Source organism: Dreissena polymorpha, chromosome 5, assembly GCF_020536995.1.
Source record: "Dreissena polymorpha isolate Duluth1 chromosome 5, UMN_Dpol_1.0, whole genome shotgun sequence".
In the NCBI taxonomy this organism is placed as follows: domain Eukaryota; kingdom Metazoa; phylum Mollusca; class Bivalvia; order Myida; family Dreissenidae; genus Dreissena; species Dreissena polymorpha.
In genome coordinates, this window is record NC_068359.1 from 48,131,886 (window position 1) to 48,159,431 (window position 27,546).

Sequence of the window (27,546 nt, forward strand, 5' to 3'; positions counted from 1 at the left end):
CTCTGTGAAAAGGGGGCTTAATGCAAGTGCATAAGGTGTCATCCCTAATTAGCCTGTACAGACCCCACAGGATTATCTGGGACCGTATTCACCAACCGATTCTTAGACTTAAGAATAAAGAATAGACTTAGAACCAAGGAAAATGTGTTCAGTGTTTGAATATATACACTGGTGATTATGTCATTTACAAAATGTTCTATATGAAGAATAATATAAATAGAGATGTTTACCGCAGAGTTTGAGTCAAAATTAAAGAAATTCTTGAATATTCTAATATAAAGAATTTTCTTTATTCTTAGACTTAAGTCTAAGAATTGTTTGGTGAATACGGGCCCGGGGATGACACTTTCCGCTTTTATGGTATTTTTCATTTACAGAAAGTATAATCTGAGCAAAAATCCTGTTGATGCTGAAAGTGTTGTCCCAGATTAGCCTGTGTGGACTGCACAAGCTAATCTGGGACGACACTTTACGCACAAGCATTAAACTCCCTTTTCACAGAGCACCCCTCATATGCTTCAGCACATTTCAAATACACAGTACTGTATTTCTTGATAAATTCTGAGTATTTTTCTTAGTCATTCTTAGAAAATGTATTTATTTGTTATCTGTTTTTGCGACAGATGTTAACTTGAAATTACCATGACAGCCACTATCCCGAAAAGTATGTGCAAGTGTTATATATTCAATCCTCTAACGAACAAACCATTATTTAAGGTACCATTATTAAAAAACTGACTTTCTTGTTATAAGCATTTTTATGATATCATGTTGTGAGAAAATTGTTGTACAAATTTAATGTGTAATTTCTAAAGTTCGAAAAAATTACAATATTAAGTGTAAATTTTGCATTGTCTAAAAACAAAAGATTATATATATAGTACCAATCTTTTTAAGTACAAATTGAAAAACAAATTTGATGTGTAAATTGTTATCCCATTTGAATGTCTTATCATGGGGCTGGAGACGATTTTATCTGCCTAGAGATAGATTAAGAAGAGACTTCCTTGAAACGAGGCAAAAAGTCCCCCCCCCCCCCCAAATATGCTTTGCAGACTGCATTGGTAACTGGTCATTTTGAGCGAACAGACTTTATACAGTTTACACAGCTTTTACAGCACTGCACAGCACATCATACCAAATAAGGATATGGCTATGTTTATGATGCAATGCCTCTAACAGACTTTATACAGTTTACACAGCTTTTACAGCACTGCACAGCACATCATACCCAATAAGGATATGGCTATGTTTATGATGCAATGCCTCTAACAGACTTTATACAGTTTACACAGCTTTTACAGCACTGCACAGCACATCATACCCAATAAGGCTATGGCTATGTATATGATGCAATGCCTCTAACAGACTTTATACAGTTTACTCAGCTTTTACAGCACTGTACAGCACATCATACCAAATAAGGATATGGCTATGTTTATGATGCAATGCCTCTAACAGACTTTATACAGTTTACACAGCTTTTACAGCACTGTACAGCACATCATACCCAATAAGGCTATGGCTATGTTTATGATGCAATGCCTCTAACAGACTTTATACAGTTTACACAGCTTTTACAGCACTGCACAGCACATCATACCCAATAAGGCTATGGCTATGTTTATGATGCAATGCCTCTAACAGACTTTATACAGTTTACACAGCTTTTACAGCACTGCACAGCACATCATACCCAATAAGGCTATGGCTATGTTTATGATGCAATGCCTCTAACAGACTTTATACAGTTTACACAGCTTTTACAGCACTGTACAGCACATCATACCCAATAAGGCTATGGCTATGTTTATGATGCAATGCCTCTAACAGACTTTATACAGTTTACACAGCTTTTACAGCACTGTACAGTACATCATACCCAATAAGGCTATGGCTATGTTTATGATGCAATGCCTCTAACAGACTTTATACAGTTTACACAGCTTTTACAGCACTGCACAGCACATCATACCCAATAAGGCTATGGCTATGTTTATGATGCAATGCCTCTAACAGACTTTATACAGTTTACACAGCTTTTACAGCACTGCACAGCACATCATACCCAATAAGGCTATGGCTATGTTTATGATGCAATGCCTCTAAGGGCTGTGATAAAGCAACTACCAAAATAACATTATGGCTGCAAAAATAACTGACAGAACTTTTTAATAGAACACGGAGTTTGTCTTTATTTGTATGTATTGATCCCAATCATGCAAAAAGTATATAATTTTTTTTTAATTTTTTAAATTATACAAGCCAAACAGACCCTTTGAAAAGAATATCATGCAATAAAGAGTATCGTTTCTTAAGCCCCCAGATCAAATGATTGGGGGTTTTATTGTTTTTGGTCTGTCTGTCTGTCATTGTATGTGTCTTTCTATGTGTCTGCCACAAACTTTAACCTTGGTCATAACTTTTGCAATATTGAAGATGCAACTTGATATTTGGCATGCATGTGTATCTCATGGAGCTGCACATTTTGTGTGGTGAAAGGTAAGGTCATCCTTCAAGGTCAAAGGTCTTTTTTTTCTAAAATAGCTGCCATGCAGCTTCAAAGTGGCACATTAGGGGGCATTGTGTTTCACAAAAACAGCTCTTGTTTTAAATATAAATATCAAGAGAAACATATTGTACATGAACAATATACCAAATACCAACACTATTAAGTTAAATTATTATTGTACCTGCTGACTAACAATATATAATATTGTTCTTGAGTGCTTTTTTATTTAAGCCAGTGACACATCCTTTTAATTTAATTACTGTTTGTACCAATTTATTTTGATTTCCAATAAAATTGACAAAGTTACTGACCACAAACAAACATGTACTTTGACATAAGCCATATAAGAAAAATGCACAAACTCAATGTGCCCACTGTGACTTTAACCCTTTCAGTGCTGGAACCGAATTTTTAAGGCCTTTGCAAACAGTTTGGATCCAGATGAGACGCCACAGAACATGGCGTCTCATCAGGATCCAAACTGTTTGCTATTCTGATAGTATTCTTTGAAAAAAATCGAAGAAAATGCTAATTTTAGAAATTCAGCAGATGACATTTTTGCAGACGACAAATTTCCCAGCATGCAAAGGGTTAATTTAATTTAAGTGAGCAACATCATGGTTGCTTTGTAAGCTGCCTTAAACGTTCACATATTTTCGTATTGAAAAAAAGTATTAAAATATGTTAACAATTTTTTGTATTAAAAAAAAGATTAAAATATGTTTTCAACCATATCTATAGTTTTGGATACTTTCAACTAATCATCAAAGCCAGAAAAAAAGTTGAATAAAACAAAATGCCTACCCCAGCGTTTCAACCCTGGTTCTCCGGAGGAATGTAAAATTAATAGCAAAACATTAACACTGTTATAGTACTTAAAATATTTCCTAATTTTCTAGGTAAAGCTTCGATCACAAACTCTTGATAATTTTACCTATTTCAAGTGATGATAATCAATTAATGTACCAATATTATTAACAACTTTTTTTAGTCAGCAGCGTTATTAAGCTTGTTTAAACGTGATGTATTTTTTATTTAAATCTATTATATTTTTTTTAAATCATCATTTTACCAAACTGAGAACAAGTACACATAATGCCTTCTGCCTCACGAGGGCGGGGGTCATACAAACGTTGGTGCAGTGACCTCATTACAAAGTCAGGAAGGAAAACATTCATCAGTCTAGCTTGACATACGCTTTACTGAGATATTTGCTTTATTATCTTATTGAATCACAACAGAACATGTTCAATTTTCTATACAGTATCCATAGAGAAATATGTTGTCAAGACAGATGTTTGACAAACTAGATAATGAAACTGTATTTCTCTCTGGGGACTTCACATACATATATTGCACTCCATTCATCATTGTCCAAAATACATTGGACTTCTAAAAAACATGGTATTTTACAGGACATTTCAGTTCTCCATGAAAAGAAGCTCAAATGGGCACGTGGCAGAATATTTCCTAATAATATTTGAAAGAAGTAAATTAAATCCTAAAAGTGGGATTTGCCTCCCTGCAGACTTCTAATAAATCATGTTACAAGATATAGATATGGCAGCAAAGATTGTGGTTTTCGAGTACATCATTAGGGTTTCAATGGAACCATAAATATTCATATAGCCACTACATGCAATAATAAACACAATATTCAGAATTCTCAAAGAAAAAATTATAGTACATTCTTTAAATTCACAACTTTTCTATTGTATCTTTCTATTAGGTCTTTTGACATTAAAAGCTTTTCTTAATATTTTTTTCAAAGAGGATGCAATCTTTTGCAAGCAGAAATTATAAGATTTTACCAAAAAATGAGATAAACAATATTTACTCAAGAACAATGAATTCTCATATGAGCTTCTTGAATTATAAATACATAACAACAGCAACAAGGTATGTTTTTGTACAAGATAGCATGGTATCTATGTGTTTACCCAACATCATATGTGATTGACGATTGTAAATTAACAATAATAATTGTAATAATTCAGAAAATAGCATGCAAGATACTCTGACAATAACAAAGCTTGTAATTACCATGGCTGAATTATGTGATGTCAGAGTCAGCAGATAGGTTGAGACACGGCTACTATTTAATATTGTATTACACTCATGCGCCGCCCTATGGGAAAATGGGGCTTAATGCATGTGTTTAAAGTATCATCCCAGATTAGCCTCTGCAGTCCGCACACGCAAATCAGGGACTAGACTTTCAGCCTAGCCAGGATGTTCGTTACAAAGAGACTTCCTTTAAAATAAAATTCCACAAAAGCAAAAAGAATTGTCCCAGATAAGCCTGGGCTGACTGTGAAAGCTAATCTGGGACAAAACTGGGCTGACTGTGAAAGCTAATCTGGGACAAAACTTTATGCACACACATTAAGCCAAGTTATTGCATTATTGCAGGCTATTATGTTTACTAATTACTAATAGCTGTTTACAGATAGAACAGCAATGACAATCAAGTAATTACTCCAACATTTCCATGTGAATATTAATGACAAGTGAATGAAAGGTATGCACTCCAGTTAATACAAAATAAATATGATTTGTCAACATCCAGGTAACAGTCATTACTGCACCTTCTTCTCATAAAACAGTAGGACTCGGTATTTCTACTAATGCAATTAGGTATTCAGACTTTCTTACAACAGCACTGTGTGTGCATTATTGCGTATGTGACGGAGGGGGAGGGGTGGGGGGCCAATAATGTAAACAAACAATTTCCAAGGTCGTTCAATTATACTCTCTGTCTTGATTCACAACACATGGTATACCTTAAGGTGTTTTTTATTCTGCATGTCACAAAAATCAGTTTGACTGTTCTTGACAATACATAGTAAGACTGGTTGTTTTTTTATTTCAGAACAAACAAAAGATGTGTTCGTGAAACACAATGCCCCCTACTGCACCGCTTTGATGCCATATATTTGACCTTTGACCTTGAAGGATGACCTTGACCTTTCACCACTCAAAATGTGCAGCTGCATTAGATACACAAGCATGCCAAATATCAAGTTGCTATCTTAAATATTGCAAAATTTATGACCAAGGTTAAAGTTTTGTGACACACACATGAAATGACAGACAATGACAGACAGACAGGCCAAAAACAATATACCCCGATCATTCGATCCGGGGGCATAAAAGGGTTGAGTTTTTTGCCTCATATAATTATATTATCAATATCATTATAAATGAATATTTGCATCTGTTTCTTTTTATGCTGATACTGTTTTATCAGGAAACTTTTATATAAAAGATCTGACCTTATACAATGTCTCAGGCAAATTACAATAAAACAATTTCGGTCCAGTTATTAAATTCACTACCTTTTTTACAACCCTAAAGTGCTGTAACTGTTAGCACATGCAGTTTTTTATCACAAAAGTGTGTATTTTTAATTTAATTCTTTCCCACTCAGAAGCAAAGTGAAAACAGCTATATGCAACCAGCATAAAACCACTTCAGTCTGCAAGTAACTCACAGGCTGTTCAGGTTTTACGCAGTTTACTGCTCATCAATATCTTATGGTATGATATGAAGCATTTAAAACTTGAATCTATTAAGAATATTTTGATTTTATTTCTTAAGGGACTACAAAAACCTCAAAATGCTGGAAAGGTTTAAGCACCATGTTCACGTACCACTCAGCAAGAAATTCGTTAGGCAGGACGAGGGTCGACTGTTAACGTCTACTGGAGTTATTCTGTAGGCCCCTGTGCAGGCCGGAAGGTCTGTAGTAGAAATAAACATCAACTTTAGTCATACGCATAATCTTTTTTTACAATTCACAAAAAAATGATGAAAGAGGAACAATTTAGACTCATAATGGAACAATTGGGCTTAACCCTTTACCACTTAGAAACGTATTTTGACGCACCCTTTACCACTTAGATATGTATTTTTACGCACCCTTTACCACTTAGATACATATTTTGATGCACCATTTACCACTTAGATATGTATTTTGACGCACCCTTTACCATTTAGATAAATATTTTGACGCATTTGAAGTCCTTTAGAAAGTTAAATTTGATTAAAGACTTTCTTATTAGATTCAAGTTTTAAAGGCTTAATTTTCAACCCTTAGACACTGGTGAGCAGCAAACAGCGTAAAACCTGAACAGACTGAAAGTTACTCGCAGGCTGTTCTAGTTTTATGCTGTTTGCACATATTCGTTTTCACTTGACTCTAGTAAGAAAGGTCTTAAATTAAATATAACTTTCTAAGAGACAACGAATGCATCAAAATACGCATCTTAGTGGTAAAGGGTTAACAAGAATACATATCAATACACTACATAATTGGGTTAACAAGAATACATATCAATACACTACAGAATTGGGTTAACAAGAAGACATATCAATACACTACAGAATTGGGTTAACAAGAATACATATCAATACACTACAGAATTGGGTTAACAAGAATACATATCAATACACTACAGAATTGGGTTAACAAGAATACATATCAATACACTACAGAATTGGGTTAACAAGAATACATATCAATACACTACAGAATTGGGTTAACAAGAATACATATCAATACACTACAGAATTGGGTTAACAAGAATACATATCAATACACTACAGAATTGGGTTAACAAGAATACATATCAATACACTACAGAAATATCCCAAGCTTTTAATAGTCTAAGCAAAAGAGGTATACCATAAAAACAAATGATGACAGTATTGAAATATGCTCATACGACCAAATGCCAAAAAGAATGGTTTTCTTTCCAATTTGAACAATAACACAATGACATAAAAATAACATAAAGATAATGGATGTCTGGGATATATAGCTCATTCATATTTTCAATTTGGAAACAATATTATGGCTCATCATATTAATAACGCAACCAATTTAATTACTTTTATAGCCCATATATAAAAGTCATGGTAACAATGGTAATCGTAAATTTATAAACAAACATAGTCAGACAGACAATGGATCAATGTTGGAAGACAAAATCTTTCAGAGAAATGTGACTGGCTTCAAAGATTACGGCTTTAAGACAAATTGAGTGAGCCAGTGTCCAATTACAATATAATCTCTCAATATTGAAACATCACAGCACCAGACCAAGAAGGGTAAAAATAATACAAAATTCTAGATGCATTAAAGGAGACTTTAGAAAGAAAGGTCTTCAATTAATTCGGTTTTTACTTATTTACTTTTTAAGGGACTACAAATGCCTCAAAATAGGTATGGTAAAGGGTTAAAGGAGACTTCACATTAGAGCATATAAAGGCGAATGCATACCGTAAAAATGCAGTCATAAGCCTACCCGCTCATAAGTCGGGGGGGGGGGGGGGGGGGGGGGGGGGGGGGGGGGTTAAAAAATGATACAAAAATCCGAGATGATTTCCGTGCAAGAATTTCATAAACAGACGCAATTTTAAATGTACGGGAAGATTTTATTCTATACATAGACCATGACGTCAATTAGCACTGTGCGACATAGACATAGCGGACACGTGTATTATGGACTTTGTTTAATATAATCAATACGATATATATTTAGGAAATCGAAAATAATATATGAAAATATAGACAAGCAAATCATAATGAACCACATACAAACAAAGACAACATAGGAAACCAGAACTTATATACATGTACATCGTAATTTACACATCAACGACATACGAAACACCAAACTCGCGTTCAGCAGCACTATTATTAATTGATTGCTCTGCAAATTCTATCACGCGTATTTTAAACGTATTGTCATACGCATGGCGTTGGCGTTTTTGAGGCATTTTCACAAATCAAATTAATAATTATTATTATAAAGTTTGCATTAAATTGTCCACGCTAGTAATAATCCACAAACTTATAATCCGATGACACACTGTGATCACTGTAATAAAATCTTTGTACTTTTAATCTGACTATCAAAACAATTGATTAGTTCCTTGATAAACACGTTTTTATGACAATTATTGACATAACCAATAGACCGCTAACTCTACCTTTGTTCTACATAACAAATTCAAAGGCGGAGCTATGCACGTGCTGAAACATAATTGGACGATTACCAGTGAATAACAAACTCGCGATTGGTTAAACATGTCGCTTCACAAATTAAAGAAATTTTATTTTATCGGCGAGAAGGGTGATGCTGTATGGCTTCTTGACAGGAAGCGGCTTTCCTTTGATGACTTCAAACTGTAAATTTACACAGGTTGCCAATTCTCGCTCTACTTTAAAATGACTCGATCTTTTGTTTACACGTTCAGTTGTAAAAAAAACACCTGCTTACTTGAAAACTTTGGATTAAATTATGAAAATAAAAACAAGGGAAATGTTTCGGCAAACTGTGGTTATATTAATTGGTAAGTATCAGTTAAAAGAGCAAATTTTGTGTGTCGTATTTCAACAAGTTTTCTATACAACAACAACAACAACTTTAACCATTTCCGCGGAGATCGATCTGAGTTGAATGTCATCATTATTTTTCATGGACGACCTCATAAGTCGAGACTGTAAATTTAATCAAATTTTTGAGGAAAAAAATCTCGACTTATGACTGCATTTTTACGGTATCTATCAGATAAAATGATGGCTTAAACAAAAATATGAGCCAAAACAGGGCTCCATGCATGTGCATAAAGTGTCGTTCCTGATTTGCCTATTCAGTCTGCAAAAGCTAATCAGGGACGACACTTTCGGCTTAGATTGACTTTAACTATTAAAAAAGTATCTTCTTAACAAAAAATTCAGTCTACAAGTACAGCACACTTTAATTTATTGACTTGCAAGATTCAACAAAATTAATTGGTATTTTAATTAATGAGTTTTTACCTGAATAAGCATGTTTAAAACAGAAAATCATCTTTGTTTTGTGATAATGTAAGTTTTGTCCATGATTCAAAAACATTAAAAATAAATACATGTAAATGTTTGTTTGCTATAATTGTGTACATGGTGTAAAGCTGTGTTATTTTGTGAAAAACATTTGTGGGAATTTTGTCAAATATTGACATAAAAAATGGTAATTAAACTCTAAATGTGTTTCTTATTTGTGTGTATGCATAAATTACTAGTCGAGAAAGCATTACCAAATGAATAGTTTGAATAAGGTATGAGTTGACCACCGTGTGAGTTGACCAAAATACGTGCGAGTGGACCAAGGTACAAGTTGACTGTAAACCGTCAATATAACCCACAAATTAAACAATACAGTATTCAGGATCAGCAGGCGATATCTGCGTAAACTAGAGCTTTGTCACAGATGTGACAAATACCCCCACATGCCTCATTGACACAGAATATTTTGCATGTTGTCTTTACAAAAGGCAGCGGACAACATGCACGCTCAATGTTTAAATTGCACTAAGAGACCCCGTGACCTTGTTTTTGACCCGGCATGACCCATATTCAAACTTGACCTAGACATCATCTAGATATAACTTCTGACCAAGTTTGGTGAAGATCAGATGAAAACTACTTGAATTAGAGAGCAGACACTTAATACGGACGGACAGACAGACAGACCGGCAGACTGACAGACAAGTTCACTCCTATATACCACCCTAAACTTTGATTTTAGGGGTATAATTATTTAACATGGGACACTGGAGACATGTTATATAAAAACAAAATTGTCTTATCAGAATTCCATGCCAATTTCAATTTGCAACAAAGCAGTGATATCGAGAATATACTGAGTGCAAAAGTGTCACGTATTATTGCAGAGCATAACATGCCGTCGACCAGAAGCAAGTATTATAGGAAAAAGATCAGAAAGCAGGATGTTCCAAATTGTATTGAAGGTGAAACTGAGCTGAACAATGAAAATATGGCACATCACACAGCTTGGAGATCCATAAATATTAAAAGTACAATATGTACTCTTATGCGTTTAGTAGGAATAACGTAATACACTTCAACACCGTTATTTCAAAGTCGTCGGGACCGTTAAAAAAACTTCCGATTAACGATAATTCGAAATAAACATTTGACAGAAGACTTCTTTGATTCCTTAAAATTGAAACGTTGTGGAATTCATATGGTTCGGTTACACGCTTAACGAAAAGCGTAAACTAGTCAGATAGGAATAGATTTCCAAATGTAACAAACGGAGGAATAAAACGATTATTTTTCTTGTTTTTATTTTTGTCTTATTACATTATTATACAAGAGCACCGCCTTGCGGGTGCAGACTGCTCATCTATTTTCTTTTTAAAGGTGAAGGGACTCTCAATTTCAATCATAAAGGAGGGAGGTGTGGAGTGAAGAGGGGTGTATAGTGTGGGTGTGTGGACATTTATTACATTATCTTCCAATAATGCGGAAAAAAAAAATGCGAAAAAATTAAAATAATTCAGGGGGGGGGGGGAAGGGATTCTTGGGTGCGATGGTTGGACGGTATTTAAAAAATAAAATAATAAAAAAATCTAAGTGTTTTTTAACCGTTTCAAAAAAAATATTTGGGGGGGGGGGTATAGTGTGAGGGTGTGGTGGTCATTTGTGAGATGATCTTGTGAGATGGGGAGGATTCGGGGGTGGGGGGGGGCACGGGGGATGGTTTGGGTGGAGTCTATTGTGGTATGTCAGGTAAGAGTAGTTTTGTCAAAGTATCAATCAAATCTAATCATAAATAAAGAAGTTATGGCAATTTTAGCAAAATTTAATAATAGGTCATTCAAAGGTCAAGGTAAAATTGAACTTGCCAGGTACAGTAACCTCATGATAGCATGAAAGTATTTGAAGTTTGAAAGCAATAGCCTTGATACTTTAGAAGTAGTGGATCGAAACACAAAATTTAACCATAAATTCAAAGTTACTAAGTCAAAAAAGGGCCATAATTCCGTAAAAATGACAACCAGAGTTATGCAACTTGTCCTTTTACTGTCCCCTTATGATAGTTTGCGAGTGTTCCAAGTATTAAAGCAATATCTATGATACTTTAGGTAAAATGGACCTAAACAAAAAACTTAACCAAATTTTCAATTTTCTAAGTAAAAAAAGGGCACATAATTCTGTCAAAATGCACGCCAGACTTATCTAACTTTGCCTGCCCAGTCCCCTCATTATAGTTAGTAAGTGTACCAAGTTTGAATGCAATAGCATTGATACTTTCTGTGAAAAGTGGACCTAAACGCAAAACTTAACCGGACGCCAACGCCGAAGCCGATGCCAAGGTGATGACAATAGCTCATAATTTTTTTTCAAAAAATAGATGAGCTAAAAATAAAATGAATAGCACAAATTTTCAGACATACTTACATATTAATACATTTTCGGACATAAATTAACATTTTTTTAACTAATACGCAATGTCTCTCTGAACACCGGCGTTCGCGCAGACGACAAAGGTGTAATTATCGGCTTTTGACGAGCCACGACAAAGGTGTGAAATTACGCTCAGTATTTTGCAGTTTTGACTTCGGATTAAAGATTGTAATTAAGGTGCAAATTATAGTGTTGGGACCGACTGAATAACTTCGAATTAACGATTTCTTTGGTTTAATGAAGTTCAGATTAACAATGAAATTTTACTTTAAAGGGATCTTTTCACGCTTTGGTAAATTGACAAAATAGAAAAAAGTTGTTTCAGATTCGCAAATTTTCGTTTTAGTTATGATATTTGTGAGGAAACAGTAATACTGAACATTTACCATGGTCTAATATAGCCATTATATGCATCTTTTGACGATTTTAAAACCTAAAAATTATAAAGCGTTGCAATGCGAAACGATTGAATAATTTGGAGAGTTCTGTTTTTGTCGTTAAATTTTGTGAAACTACGAAGATTGCTTATATAAGGTATAAAATACTTCACGTATATGTACTCGGCGGAATAGCTCAGTTGGCTAGAGCGTTTTTACTTCAGGACTCTGGCATTTCCAGGGGTCACTGGTTCGAAACCTGGTCCGGGCAATGTTCTTTTCCTTTTTTTAATTTTATTCGTGATTTTTTACTGGAGCTTTTACGATCCAATGTTTACATTTATCGATATAAAGCATTTAATGAATAAGTTAAAAAATGCCAAAATCTGTGAAAAGGCCCCTTTAAACAAAGAAGAACCAATATCGGGACCCGAAAAATACTTCGAAATAACGGTGACTTCGGATTATCGGTATTTGAAATAACGGTGTTGAAGTGTATATAACATGGTGTAAACAGCCTGTGAACAGACTGTCAATTGAAGTTAAAACCATGCTTTATATTCAAAATCAAGGTTTAAAGTGTCAATGTATGTTGATAAAAACATTCCAATATGGTCCATTTCGTTGATAAAAAATTCCTTAATGTGTCATTTAATTGATTCAAACAAACCAAATTTGACCAGAATCCTTTTCCTCAAAAGGCTAAGAAAACCCCTGAATACAACTCAATGTTTTTAGTATCAGATAAGATGTTGATTAAATTATTAACTTTCAATCATTCTAATCCTCCAAATAAAGGCAGATAACTTGCACAAAATGGCATAAGGTTCAGACGAAAATAATATTATAATAATTGGTGCAAAAAGGTACCATGTGACATTGAAATTAGAGGGCACATGGTACCTTTATGCGCCAATGGGGCGTTATTTGCTAATAGTCAACTCATAAAGCTGGTAATGAGATGAATTTAATAGTTTCAGTATTATTTATTTTTTCGGAAACCTTCTACTGGGAGTTTTAGACAAACATTTTGTGAAAATATGTACTGTTTTAGATAGAGAATGGGGCTGAATATCGGCCCCAAATTTGACCGAAAAAACACACCCTGAACTTCCTTATGATTTCTCTGCAAGTTTTGTTCAGAAATCTGATCTTACATTACCTTTGACAATAGACTTTGGGATGCACTTTAAAGTGTCAATACTTATTGGTAGACTCTTTTGAATACATCTTACGTTACCTTAGACAGTAGACTTTGGGGTGCACTTTAACTTACGTTACCTTAGACAGTAGACTTTGGGGTGCACTTTAAAGAGTCCACACTTATTGGTAGACAATGAATATGAATCTATCTTACGATACCTTGGACACTAGACTTTGTGGTGCACAACTTAAAAGTGTACATACTTATTGGTAGACCCTCTTTCCAATCTATATTACCATACCTTGGACACTAGACTTTGGGGTGCACAACTTCAAAGTGTTGATACTTATTGGTAGACCCTCTTTCGAATATATCTCATGATACCTTGGACACTAGACTTTGGTGTGCACCACTTCAAAGTGATAGTACTTATTGGTAGACCCTCTTTCGAATATATCTTATGATACCTTGGACACTAGACTTTGGTGTGCACCACTTCAAAGTGATGGTACTTATTGGTAGACCCTCTTTCGAATATATCTTATCATACCTTGGACACTAGACTTTGGTGTGCACCACTTCAAAGTGATAGTACTTATTGGTAGACCCTCTTTCGAATATATCTTATCATACCTTGGACACTAGACTTTGGTGTGCACCACTTCAAAGTGATGGTACTTATTGGTAGACCCTCTTTCGAATATATCTTATGATACCTTGGACACTAGACTTTGGTGTGCACCACTTCAAAGTGATAGTACTTATTGGTAGACCCTCTTTCGAATCTATCATAAGACCCTCCACAGATCCTGAAAGAAAATTGGAGCCGATCTTGTTGAAATCTGAAAATAACAAAAAGTCTTTTGAATATGTCTAAACATCTCCTTGCATTACTATTTCAATAAGTGTGACAATTGATGCATGAAGTTCTTAAAGTTGATTGTCTTCAATAGTTGTTTTTTTGTTTTTAAATTGTGCCACAGAAAACAGCAAAAGTAGGAAATTCAAATAATTCAAATAATAAATTTTAAATAACAAATTGATTCGTATTGTAATAAGAACAAGGGACAAAATTGTCACAAAACCAGGTTTTCATTGTGAAAAAAAAATCTGATAAAGGGAGAAAACTCAAACTGAACTTTTGAAATGACCAAAAAAAATTAACCCCTTTTGTAAGTTTTTTTTTTTTAAATCTATTTTTAGTCGTGGCGACCTTGACATTGGAGATATTGACGTGATTCTTTCGTGGGACACACCGTCCCATGATGGTGAACAAATGTGCCAAATGATTTTAAAATCTCACAATGAATGACATAGTTATGGCCAGGACAAGCTCATTTATGGCCATTTTTGACCTTTGAACTCAAAGTGTGACCTTGACCTTGGAGATATCGACGTAATTATTTCGCGCGACACACCATCCAATGATGGTGAACAAATGTGCCAAATGATTTTAAAATCTGACGATGAACGACATAGTTATGGCTCGGACAAGCTCATTTATGGCCATTTTTGACCTTTGAACTCAAAGTGTGACCTTGACCTTGGAGATATCGACGTAATTATTTCGCGCGACACACCGTCCAATGATGGTGAACAAATGTGCCAAATGATTTTAAAATCTGACAATGAACGACATAGTTATGGCCCGGACAAGCTTATTCCGCCAGCCCGCCAGCCCGCCAGCCAGCCAGCCCGCCAGCCAGCCAGCCAGCCAGCCCGCCCGCAATCGCCAATCTAATAACCAGTTTTTTCCTTCGGAAAACCTGGTTAAAAATTGCAGAATTAGAAATATTTTAATTAATGTGCAAAAATACGCACCAATATTAATGAATTACAGTCAATCTTGTTCTTGCCACCACTTGAATTAAGCGAATTTTGTCTTATGCCACCACTTTGAATCCCGCCCGAGCTTTTTTACTATATTTTCATATTGTATTAAGCGACTTTTGTCTTACGCGACCAGCGACCGCTGATTTTAGTGTATTTTTATGTCCAAGTCTTGAATTAAGCGACCACTTTGAGTTAAACGTGGTAAATCTGTTGACCGTTCAGGGACAAATAAGTGCTAATTGCTTATCTAAGTCGATAAGATTAATGATAACACCTTTATTTGTTTTGATTTCACACCAGCCATTTTCCTTTGTCTCGATGACCGGTTCTGACCGGTGTTAATGCTGACTGCGTATCAATTTTTGGTGTTGAATAATACAGCATGGTATTGCCAACAGTCGGGTTAAAGAGTTTACTATCTGGGACGTTAAGTGACACATTTGATCGCCGATTTTATTTCAGAAACAATGCGCTGACGCGACAAACATTTTCACAGCGTTTTCGAGATGTGTAAAAAAAAACAACTATTAATCGGTAACATGTGTCGAAATCCGTTCATTACAAAATGTAATTGCTATTATGCTAATTAGTTTGTGTTAGCAAATTTTCCAATCAAGCCTGTTTATTTAGTTTTAAATCGACGTGTTTTATTTATTTAGCTTTGTACCATAATCAAGTCCGATTTCCATAAGCTTACATGCAGAAATTAAAATGTCAAAACAGAAAGTGTTAATGTTAAATGAGACAATTCGGGTTACTTGGAAGTGTCTAAGAGAAAAAGTGCACGTAAATTAAATCGCGAATGAGTTTTGAGTCGGAAAAACCCAAATTCTCCATGCAAACCATTTACATTATACTTATAATTAAATTCTAAATACATTCAATTAGAGAGAACAAATAAAACTAATTTTAAGTAAGACATTGTTTTATTAATTTTATTTATATTTATATTCATTTGATTACAAGAGTTGAAATCAATTTGTCAAAAGGAGATAATCCTACAGCTGGGTTTAAAATCAAAGGTCTGCATTCATCCCAAATGGCCTTTTTTTATTTAAAGACCATTTTATTAAGAGACCACTTTTGGTTACTCCCTTTAGTGGTCTCTAAATACAAGATTGACTGTATATACAATTAGCATTTTGATTGTCCATTCACAAAATAAGACCATTTCTATTGAGAGCATTGCCTGAACATTACATTATCGGACAAACTAAGGAAATTATCCCAGTTAAATACCAGATTTGAGAATTTCATCATGGGCTTCTGCAGGATGTAGTAATTCCACATCATAGTTAGCTGAGGAGCTTGCATTTTGCTCTTCCTGCAATCAAATAGAAATGGGCCGTGCTCTAAGAAAAGGGGGTTTAAGCACGTGTGTAAAGTGTCGTCCCAGATAAGCTTGTGCAGTCCGCACAGGCTAATCAGGGACAACACTTTCCGCCTAAACTAAATTTTTTATAAGAAGGGACTTTCTTGAAACAAAAAAAATCATAAAAGCAGAAAGTGTTGTCCCGGATTAGCCTGTTCGGATTGCACAGGCTAATCTGGGACAACACTTTAAGCACATGCATTAAACCCCCTTTTCACAGGGCCAGGCCCAAATTAATTGTGCTTAAATTTCTCTGCTGTTTGATTATTCTTACATCATACTTGCATTTAAGCAAATTGTAATGTTTTATTTATGAACATAATTTCACACAAAAATCAGATATTTCTATCTTAATTCTATATTTATTTACAATATATACTGTTTCTTTTACATTGTATGTAGGCTAGGAGTTAGCCTTGGCCACAACACCAAACTAATCATTGTGGCAGATGACAAATAAAGATGTCAAATTCAATAAAGAGAGAGCCCAACAGTTCTAAATAGTGAAATAAAACAGACCTGCCATTGATACCACACACTATGCAAATAGGGTTAAAGAAACAGTGGCAAGTACATGGTCAATATAATTACGAATACTTCCTGGGATAGCTGGGTACCAATACTTAAAATGCACATATTCATGCAGCTGAGAAATGCCCTACTTCCATCAGAGAAGGAGGGAGAATGGCCCATTGGAAATTAAAATATTTGAATATAAACAAAACTCAACGTGTTCCCACCTTCATGGGTATGCCAGTGACTGTTGTGGAGGCGAGGCGGTAGTGGTTATACGCCATCTGTATGAGCCGGTTGTACTGCTCCCTGCCCGACTCACTCACGTGCACCGTGCACGAGAGGATGGGGGAGATCTCGTGCCCCGCCCTGGGGGAGATAGTGGGCACCTCATCCACAGGGACGACATGCATCAGATCCAGTTCACAGAAATTTATTGGCAGCAAACTGAAAATATACAAAAGTACGAGTCCAGCCCAAAGTCAATTATGCTTAAGAAATAATATTTTTCTATCATGGTTTGTTGTGGAATAACCCACAGTAAGGAGTATAGATGCGTAGGAATTAAATCACGAGTGCGAAGCACATGCTATAAATGTTTTCTTAATTACGTTTCCTAACAAATTAGCATTCTTTGTAGGCGTGGTAATGCCCTTATCACCAAATATACAATTTGTTGTTTCATTACATTTCTATACATGCTACATTTATTACATTTCTTTTAGAGCAGGACCTGGTTTTAGCACGTGCATTTTACTGCAATTTTATTTATACAGAACTATTTTCGAAACCTTAAGTTCCGCCCATATATTATTGCAGAATAACCCACACTTGATTTCCTTCTTTGTCAATAGAAAACAAGTCGCGCGTCGTGTTAGAATTGTAATTCATTTACCGTCTGGAAATGCTATTTTATATCCAAATCAGACCTTTAAACATTAAGTATGACCTTGACCTCTGATAAAGGGGAATCAGTTCAAGTTACAGTTTGGAAATGCTGTTTAATAGCCAAATCAGACCTTTAAACATTAAGTGTGACCTTGATCTCTGACATAGAGAATCAGTTGAAGTGTCAGTCTGGAAATGCTGTTTTATAGCTAAATAAGACCTTTAATAATTAAGTGTGACCTTGACCTATGACATAGGGAATCAGTTGAAGTTACAGTCTGGAAATGCTGTTTTATAGCCAAATCAGACCTTTGAACATTAAGTGTGACCTTGACCTCTGACAAAGGGAATCAGATTAAGTAACAGTCTGGAAATGCTGTTTTTATAGCCAAATCATACCTTTAAACATTAAGTGTGACCTTGACCTCTGACATAGGGAAACAGTTAGTTGATGTTACAGTCTGGAAATGCTGTTTTATAGCCAAATAAGACCTTTAAACATTAAGTGTGACCTTGACCTCTGAAATAGAGAATCAGTTAAAGTAACAGTCTGGAAATGCTGTTTTATAGCCAAATTAGACCTTTAAACATTAAGAGTGACCTTGACCTCTAACATAGGTAATCAGTTGAAGTTACAGTCTGGAAATGCTGATTCATAGCTAAATAAGATCTTTAAACATTAAGTGTGACCTTGACCTCTGACATAGGGAATCAGTTGAAGTTACAGTCTGGGAATGCTGATTTATAGCTAAATCAGACCTTTAAACATTGATTGTGACCTTGACCTCTGACAAAAGGAATCAGTTGAAGCAACAGTCTGGAAATGCTGTTTTATAGCCAAATCAGACCTTTAACATTAAGTGTGACCTTGATCTATGCCATAGGGGATCAGTTGAAGTTACTCTCGGGAATGTTGTTTAATAGCCAAATCAGAGCTTTAAACATTAAGTGTGACATTGATCTCTGACATAGGCAATCAGTTGAAGTTACAGTCTGGAAATGCTGTTTTATAGCCAAATCAGACCTTTAAACATTAATTGTGACCTATACCTCTGACAAAAGGACTCAGTTGAAGTTACAGTCTGGAAATGCTGTTTTATAGCCAAATCGGACCTTTAAACATTAATTGTGACCTACACCTCTGACAAAAGGACTCAGTCGAAGTTACAGTCTGGAAATTCTGTTTTATAGCCAAATCAGACCTTTAAACATTAAGTGTGACCTTGATCTATGACATAGGGAAACAGTTGAAGGTACACTCTGGAAATGCTGTTAATAAAGACAAATGATCGAAAGGATGCTAACACTATACTTTACACTTTGATCTTAGTCAAAGGCCGAGAAGCGATAATTGGTGGCATGAAGACACCTGCAACTGTTGACAGTTTGTATTTACACGGATTAACTTTAAATGGGTACAAGTGTCAGCAGTCGATTTACTATTGTTCTTAGCAGACAGCGGGTGATGTATCAATAGACAAATTGCCATGTATAATTTTCACCACTTTACCGTATGTCACAAATGTTTGATATTTTCGAAGTTATTTTTACATGTTTTTATTTGGACTTATTACGAAGATTAATGAATTAAAAACCAATGTAAACATGAATATTTTGTTATCGGCGGACATATAAGTAAAAGACGAGTCGGCCTTACCGTAAACAGTCATCATTCCTCCGCTTCAGAGATTTATTACTTTAAAAAAACGGTACAGAAATATGTTTTTCTATTTTTTTAATTTAGTACCTCATCCATAAGTCGAGTTGACTTATAAAGTCAATTTTGGCAGCGTTTTTAGGTCGACTTATGGCTGCAAATTTACGGTAATAGCCAAATCAGAGCTTTAAACATTAAGTGTGACCTTGAGCTCTGATAAAGGGGAATCAGTTCAAGTTACAGTCTGGAAATGCTGTTATATAGCCAAATCAGACCTTTGAACATTAAATGTGACCTTGACCTCTGACATAGGGAATCAGTTGTTACGTGCTACATGTTGTCTTAAATGGTGAACATTTGAGGAAAGTTTATTCAAAATTGACAAAATTACAGTCTGGTCAAGCCGTTTCACTAGCAAAATTGACTTTTGACCTCTAACAGTGACCTTAACCTTTGAGATAGGGATATGGGTGTAACATGCGACATGTTGTCTTAAATGGTGAACATTTGTAGAAATTTACTTCAACATGCAAAATGAATGACAAAGGTACAGTTGGTACATGCTTCACACACATTTGTATGCATGAAAATACACTTCCCTATTGAAACTGCTATCCACAAACTTTTGGCAAACAGGCTTGACAAAAGATCCAGAAAAAGCAATGCTTCAACACTACATGCCAATCAGCTTTCCAATATAAGGATACTTTTAAATAACAATTTGGTCAATAACAATAAAGCTTCAAAAAACCAATTTCAGAATTGTGGGTCATGTCAAATCGGATATGGGTAAGCACAGGATGAGTGACAAGCTGTCCAGGAAGGGGATGTTATTATCTCTCCTTGGAAATTTACAGACATGGACTTCTATAATCAGGGAATATACAGAAGCCATGAATTAGTCCAAGAAAGAAGCTTATACAATAACACGTATCACTTAATCTTGAATTCTATACAGAAAGAAGATGAGAGGCAATTAATCAAAAACGGTGTTTTCAAATATGCTTTTACAGGGATTTTAATTGCAGCAAAATCATGCTTTTTGATGCAAGCATTTTGCAAGCATTTTGCAATTTTGTCACTTTTGACTCTTCAAAATTATTGATCTTGCATCATTTTAATGCAAATGTCGCCATGAAAATAACATAAAATGTATTTTATATTAAGCTTAATGTTGTTTCTTAGTTTATCTTTAGCAAGCAAGTTATACAAGGAAACATTTCCAGAGCATTCAACAAATATCCAACAACAAAATATTTCGACTTCAGTGTTTTAACCTTGGAAAATGGAAAATTTCATTTGACCCCTAAAAGTTCCAACCACGGGGTCAATTGAATCCTAGTTTTCAAAAGCTTTTGAAATCTCTGCTTAGAATTAGGTGTAGAGCAAAGTCTCCTAATTTCGGCATGTCCGTTATTTCGACATGCTTTGACATTTTTTATCTAATTCAGCCTAGTGCGGTGCGTTCTAGTCTGAATTTGAGTTCATTTTTTATGACGTCATATATTTCTGACATCAAAATATTTCACCCGTAAAAATGTGCATTTTTTTTTTTCATAAACCAAGGTTGATTAACACAGATTGTTTCCTGTTTTTACGCGAATACGGCCCTTATACAAAGCTGTAAATCACGCAGCAACGAACGGTAAGTCTCTTTTCGTTTTTTTGCAGGAATACTTTATAATTTGTAATGAGAATGGAAAAACAAACATGGAAGATCATATTGTTAAACAGTTCTACTAAGCTGTGAGCTTTTTGACGGCAAATGCAGGGGTGTCGAAGTTAGGATACCAAAAAATCGTTTGGACCGTAAATTCGACATAGCGAATAATATAACTAAATAACTATTACGCATTGCCTTATGTAATCTTTTCATTATATATAGATATATGGATGCCGGTCAGCTCGTACCTAAGTCAACTCGCACAGTAGTCAACTAACACGTTTTATATAGATCAACATCATTACTGGGTAATTTAATATAACATGAACATACCAGCTCTAGTTTTTCTTGAATGCTCTGAGCTTTTATGAGTACATACGTACAGCGACCTGAGGGTAAATAGCTGGAAGTTGGATTATTGCAACTAATACCACCCCTGCGAAATGTTGTTCTGCAGTTCACGAATAATTCGTTAACAGTTCATGAACTGTTCGTGAACTGAGTTCATGAACTGTTCACGAATAGTTCGTGAACAGAAAATGAACCACGTCTTTGAAAAGTTCTTGAAATTTTAGTTCATGAACTGTTCATGAACACTAATGGCATGAAGTGTTCATGAAATATTCTTGAAACCTAATGGCATGAAGTGTTCATGAACTATTCTTGAACCCTTATGGCATGAAGTGTGCATGAACTATTCTTGAACCCGTGTGGCATGAAATGTTCATGAACTATTCTTGAACCATTATGGCATGAAATGTTCATGAACTATTCATGAACATCAATGGCATGAAGTGTTCTTGAACAGTTCATGAACAACACAATTCTTGAAAAATTCTTCAGGGTTTTGCTGTTCACGAACAGTTCATGTACATTTTCCTTCTATTTTTCAATGGCTCATTTTCTGTTCACGAACTGTAAGTGAATAGTTCATGAACCATAGTTCTTCAAGAGTTCATGAACTGAGGTGGCATGAAGTGTTCATGAACTATTCATGAACAAGAATTTGTCAATTTATGCAAAGGTTATCATAAGTGTTACTAAAGCTCAACAAACAGGTCAGGGTAAGAAGAAACAAGTCTTGTATTAGCACTTAACATATTGATAGCAACATATAACAACAATATTTAAATATAACACTAATAACTGAGATACAAGAGGTTTGATAATACTCTTTAAATTTCATAATACAACTTTGCACTATATGTTCATGAATAATTCATGTATTGAAAAGATTATGAAAAGTCTCATTTTCAGTTCAAGAATCATTTACTAATCAATGGTTTCCCTGAAATGGTTACACTAACAGTGCCAAAGAACTTGAAATGGAACCAATGGCTGATCAGTTCAGCCGGTAATTTATTAAAGACTTACATTTTCAAATATAACATAAACCATGTGCCTTCCGTTTCAACTTCCTGTGCACACAATATTCTTTCTTTGTAAAAACAGCAATGCAATGTACATTGAGTTCGTGATATCATCTTAAACTGTTCTTGAAATAACATGTCCTTAAAACGTTCTTAAACTTGTCTTTTAAGTCTTCCAAGAACAATGACAGATCCTTTTAAGAACATATTGGATTCTTAAAAAGTCCATCATACGTTCAAAAACATTGTGTAGACCTGTTTAAGAACATCAGAAGGAAACATGTTGTTCAAAAAAGTTCTTAAAGTGTTCAAGAATAGTTTAAGAATAATTCAAGAACAGGAAAGGTCCTTAAAAAGTTATTGAAGTGTTGAAGGCAGTTCTTGAACAGTTCTTGTACAAATGTTCTTAAAATCCTCTAGAACAGGTCAAGAACTCTAACTTACAGTGGTGAAAGTAATATGCATATTCATACAAACTGCACAGGTTTCACAAATCTACAAGATTTGTATGCTAGACATTTCAATATTACTTTCAAAAATATGTATGGAACATCTAGCACAAAGGAATTCATGAATTATTCATGATGGATCCTTAAAGTCTGTCTCAGAAAAGTCATTAGAAATACTTGTGCATGAAATGTTCATCACTAAGTATTTATGGTTAGATGAAGAACTGTTCATGAACTTTGAAATGTTCAACAATAATTCATAAACAGTTCATGAACATGTCTTAAGAACAGTTCATGTCCAAAAGTTCATGAACCAAGCTCAGGAACTTTTTCAGAACCGTTCATGAACAGTTCTTGATTGGCTTGAAGTGTTCATGAAATCATGAACAACATTTCGCCGGGGCAGCTACATCCTTGGTATATGAATTTTGCAACCCTGTTGCACAGCAGATTTAGCAAAATATGCGTTTGTTCTTTTCATCAAACTCCAACCAGTCAAACTGGTTTAACCAAGTCGTCTGAAAAACACGCGACTTTGGTGTTTCTTTTGCTTTAATTGTTTGTTTGTTTTCTGTTTTTTTTAGAATCATTTTTATCAATTTCTAATTTCCGTTTTGTCGAAAGTTGAATGCCAAAACCGGCAAGCGTACGTACGAATGCTTGGTAGTACAAGTTCAATATTTTTGTCAAATTCATATCTGTGTTTGCCAACAAAATATTTTGACAAGTAATAAATGGGTTACAATGTTCTTTATTGAAACAATGGAGCTGGCCTACTAACTGTTACAACAATAAACAACTTTTGGCCAAACATGGTCTAAGTCAAGGTCTCAACTTCTTTGCCGACATTCACAGGTTAGTGTTATCAAAACATCGTGACAATAAACAAGCACTTACTCCAATTAAGCGCGGTTCGCACAGTGAACAGCGAATGTGTCAACGCCAATCGGATTGAAAAAAGGCGGAGTTAAGACTGATCGAGACGTGTGCAAAACGCATTGAGCCTTTAGGAAGCAGTGTTGATTGAAGCATTTTAATCGACAGATTACGTCACGGGTTGCTATTTTGGGCGTATGGCCATTTTTATGAAGTACACTGGACATCATGGGGTTTTGTTATCGGCATATGGAAACAATTATCGCGCATAATATACAGCGGTACGCCACTTAGCGCAAACCCAAAGAATAATATAAATTACAATTTTTAAATGTTGTGGTAATTTTCTGTTCCATTGAAAGAATATAAGTTTCGTTTACATTAATTTTTTTTTAAACAAACTAGGGGTGTCGAAATAAGGGGCATTATGTCGAAATAACGATCTCATACTTTGTTAACATTGTAGGTAAGTACGATACGTATAAAGCATCCTTACCTGACAGTATACAGTTAAAAAGCACAGGATGCAATAAGTTAAGTTAGTGGTATGTCGAAGTAAGGAGGATACGATCAAATAAATTGGTATACACATTTTAACCTTAAACTGTCGAAATTAGGGTACTTTGCTCTATACAAAAAAAATATATTTCAATGATCAAATAATAGGACATGCCTAGTTACTAGGAACTGAAACAAGAGCTGTCAGAGGACAGCGCACTCAACTATTCGAGTGTTTGACAGTATAACGTAAGCCATCATGGGGTAATTGTTCAAATTATTCAATAAGGTCAAGGTAATAGTTCAGGTATATTTTCCACATTCTATTGAACACTTGTAAAGACATAAAACAAACTAATAAGATTTTATTTAAAGTTAAATAGCAATACATTGCAGCTTGGTTGGGAAGTTTGGACGGTCCTTCAAAAATAAAGTAAATAAATATTTATTATTTTTTTAACCATGTTTAAAAAAAAAACAAATTATTTTTGGGTTGGGTGGGGGGTGGTTTAATGTGGGGTGTGGTCATTTATTAGACGATCATTCAAAAATAAAAAAGGAAACATATAAATTTATTTATTTTTTGAGGGGGGGGGGGGGGGGTAGGGGGGGGGTAGGGGGGGTTTGAGAGGGGTATAATGTGGGGTGTGGTCATTTATTAGATGATCTTTCAAAAATAAAAAGGGAAAACACATTTATTTATTTTTTTGGGGGGGGGGGGCAGGGATTCTGGGTTGGGGCGTGGGGTGGAATCCATTGTGGTGTTGTTTTGTCAAAGTATTAAGAAAATCTGATCATAAATAAAGATGTTATGGCAGTTTAACTAAAATTTACTCTTGACCTTCAAAGTCAAGGTCATTCAAAGGTCAAGGTCAAATTGAACTTGGTAGGTACAGTACCCTCATAATAGTAAGAAAATATTTGAAGTTTGAAAGCAATAGCTTTGATACTTTTGAAGTCAAGTGGATCTAAACACAAAATTTAACAAAATATTCAGTTACTTAGACAAAAAAAGGGCCATAATTCTTACAAAATGCTTGATACAGTTGTCTGCTCTTGTTTATAGATTGGGGTCATGTTGGTAAAGAAGTAGCAAAATATGAAAGCAATATTTCAAGGGACATTGAAAATATTTGAGGAGGTACGCAAACTTTAACATAGATTTATCAATAATATTCATATTCTAGTGAAAAAAGGGCCATAATTCTTACAAAATGCTTGATACAGTTGTCTGCTCTTGTTTATAGGTTGGGCTCATGTAAGTAAAGAAGTATGCAAAATATGAAAGCAATATGTCAAGGGACATTGAAAATATTTGAGGTGGTACGCAAACTTTAACATAGATTTATCAATAATATGCATATTATATTGAAAAAAGGGCCATAATTCTTACAAAATGCTTGATACAGTTGTCTGCTCTTGTTTATAGGTTGGGGTCATGTTGGTTAAGAAGTATGCAAAATATGAAAGCAATATGTCAAGAAACATTGAAAATATTTGGGGTGGTACGCAAACTTTAACATAGATTTATCAATAATATGCATATTCTAAGTGGATAAAGGGCCATAATTTTTACAAAATGCTTGATACAGTTGTCTGCTATTGTTTATAGGTTGGGGTCATGTTGGTAAAGAAGTATGCAAAATATGAAAGCAATATATCAATGGACATTTAATTATTAGGGTGGTACGCAAACTTTAACATTTGCACGCTAACGGGAACGCCGACGCCAGGGTGAGTAGGATAGCTCCACTTTATATATTTCATTTATAATAGTCGAGCTAAAAATGTCTGAATATTTGAATAATAAATTTTATTTGAGTACTTTTTTTGCTATTGGAAAACCGGCTCCTTAATTTTAATTTTTTTAAACGTCATGAATATTTCATTTTGCGTCATTAAAAGCCCCGAAGTACCATCCTCTAATGCAACATATAATTCTTGTTAAATGACACCTCTATATCATTAAAACTCATACTCCAAAAAAGGATGTTGAGGTAAGCTTTGTTCGAAGAGAAGTCTGTTTCGAATTCTGTAGAGCGTTTTACGACATCGGACTTTTGGCGTAGTAGTACAGTCTCAATTGGTCTGGTATGTGTTGTTATATTTTCTGTATCTGGGGTACATTAAAGGATGCATTGCAGTAGTATTGAGATGACAATGACAAATCTAGCTCTATAATCAAGGGTATAATGCAAACCAGACTTGTTGTGTACAAACTGACCTGATAAAATCTCATGTGCACATGCTAATAAGATTACATGTATATTCATGGTTGAAACATGTCCAGGTGTCCACCTATTATGGTGAGTCATGTTTTGTTAACCCATTACCACTTGGATTCTATTTTGACGCATTTGTAGTCCCTGCAAAAATTAAATTGAATAAAAGACCTTTCTTACTAGATTCAAGTTTTAAAGGCTTCATTTCCAACCCTTAGATACTGATGAGCAGCAAACAGCATAAAACCTGAACAGTCACAAACACATACATGCAAATACAAGCTGAACATGCACTTGATAACCTCCCATGGACCTGTTCTCCCCAGATGGATGTACTGTTATGTACGTATGAGTCTGGATCTGAGAAAACTGGGCTTAATGCATGTGCGTTAAGTGTCATCTCAGATTAGCCTGTGCAGTTTGCACAGGCTAATCAGGGACGACACTTTTGCCAAAATTGGATTTTTGCTAAGTAGAGACTTTATTTTAACGAAAAATGTCATAAAAGCGGAAAGTGTCGTCCCTGATTAGCCTGTGCGGACTGCACAGGCTAATCTGGGATGACATTTAACGCACATGCATTAAGCTCAATTTTCTCAGAACATGACTAATATGTAGTCAAAGATGGACAATTACTTGCATGGTCTGCAGTTGAGATTTGTAAAACCCTGTAAATATCTCTCCAGGGTGGTATAAACTGCCATTACTTGGGGAAAATGGTCCTCAACAAGTCTTTATGGTGGTTCAACATAACATTGACCAAAGGAAGCTGCTGACAACATATAATGTGGCCTTCTCCTGATATGTAATAGGTCTATTTATGAGACGCACCGAAGGAAAACTGGGCTTTATGTAGTATGGACAGGATAACACTTTCTGCTTTTATTGAAATTTTAAGTTAAAGGACACT

The 27,546-nt window shown here is 34.9% G+C and overlaps 1 protein-coding gene and 1 long non-coding RNA gene across 3 annotated transcripts in view; both read right to left on the minus strand.

Moving 5' to 3' along the window:
• The window catches only part of LOC127832490 (integrator complex subunit 13-like), a 130,917-nt gene that overhangs the window by 15,890 nt on the left and 87,481 nt on the right, over positions 1-27,546 (minus strand). For both annotated transcript variants that reach the window (XM_052357993.1, XM_052357992.1), the window contains exons 6-9: positions 17,241-17,460; positions 16,368-16,452; positions 14,012-14,137; positions 6,166-6,255 (exon numbers count right to left, since the gene is read on the minus strand). In XM_052357993.1, the coding sequence (XP_052213953.1) occupies positions 6,166-6,255; positions 14,012-14,137; positions 16,368-16,452; positions 17,241-17,460 (521 nt within the window). The remainder of the gene's footprint in view (positions 1-6,165; positions 6,256-14,011; positions 14,138-16,367; positions 16,453-17,240; positions 17,461-27,546) is intronic.
• On the minus strand, positions 14,463-15,054 carry LOC127832497 (uncharacterized). The gene is made up of 2 exons (XR_008026921.1): positions 14,813-15,054; positions 14,463-14,650 (listed from the first exon to the last, which is right to left on the minus strand). It is a non-coding gene; the product is annotated as an uncharacterized LOC127832497 (long non-coding RNA).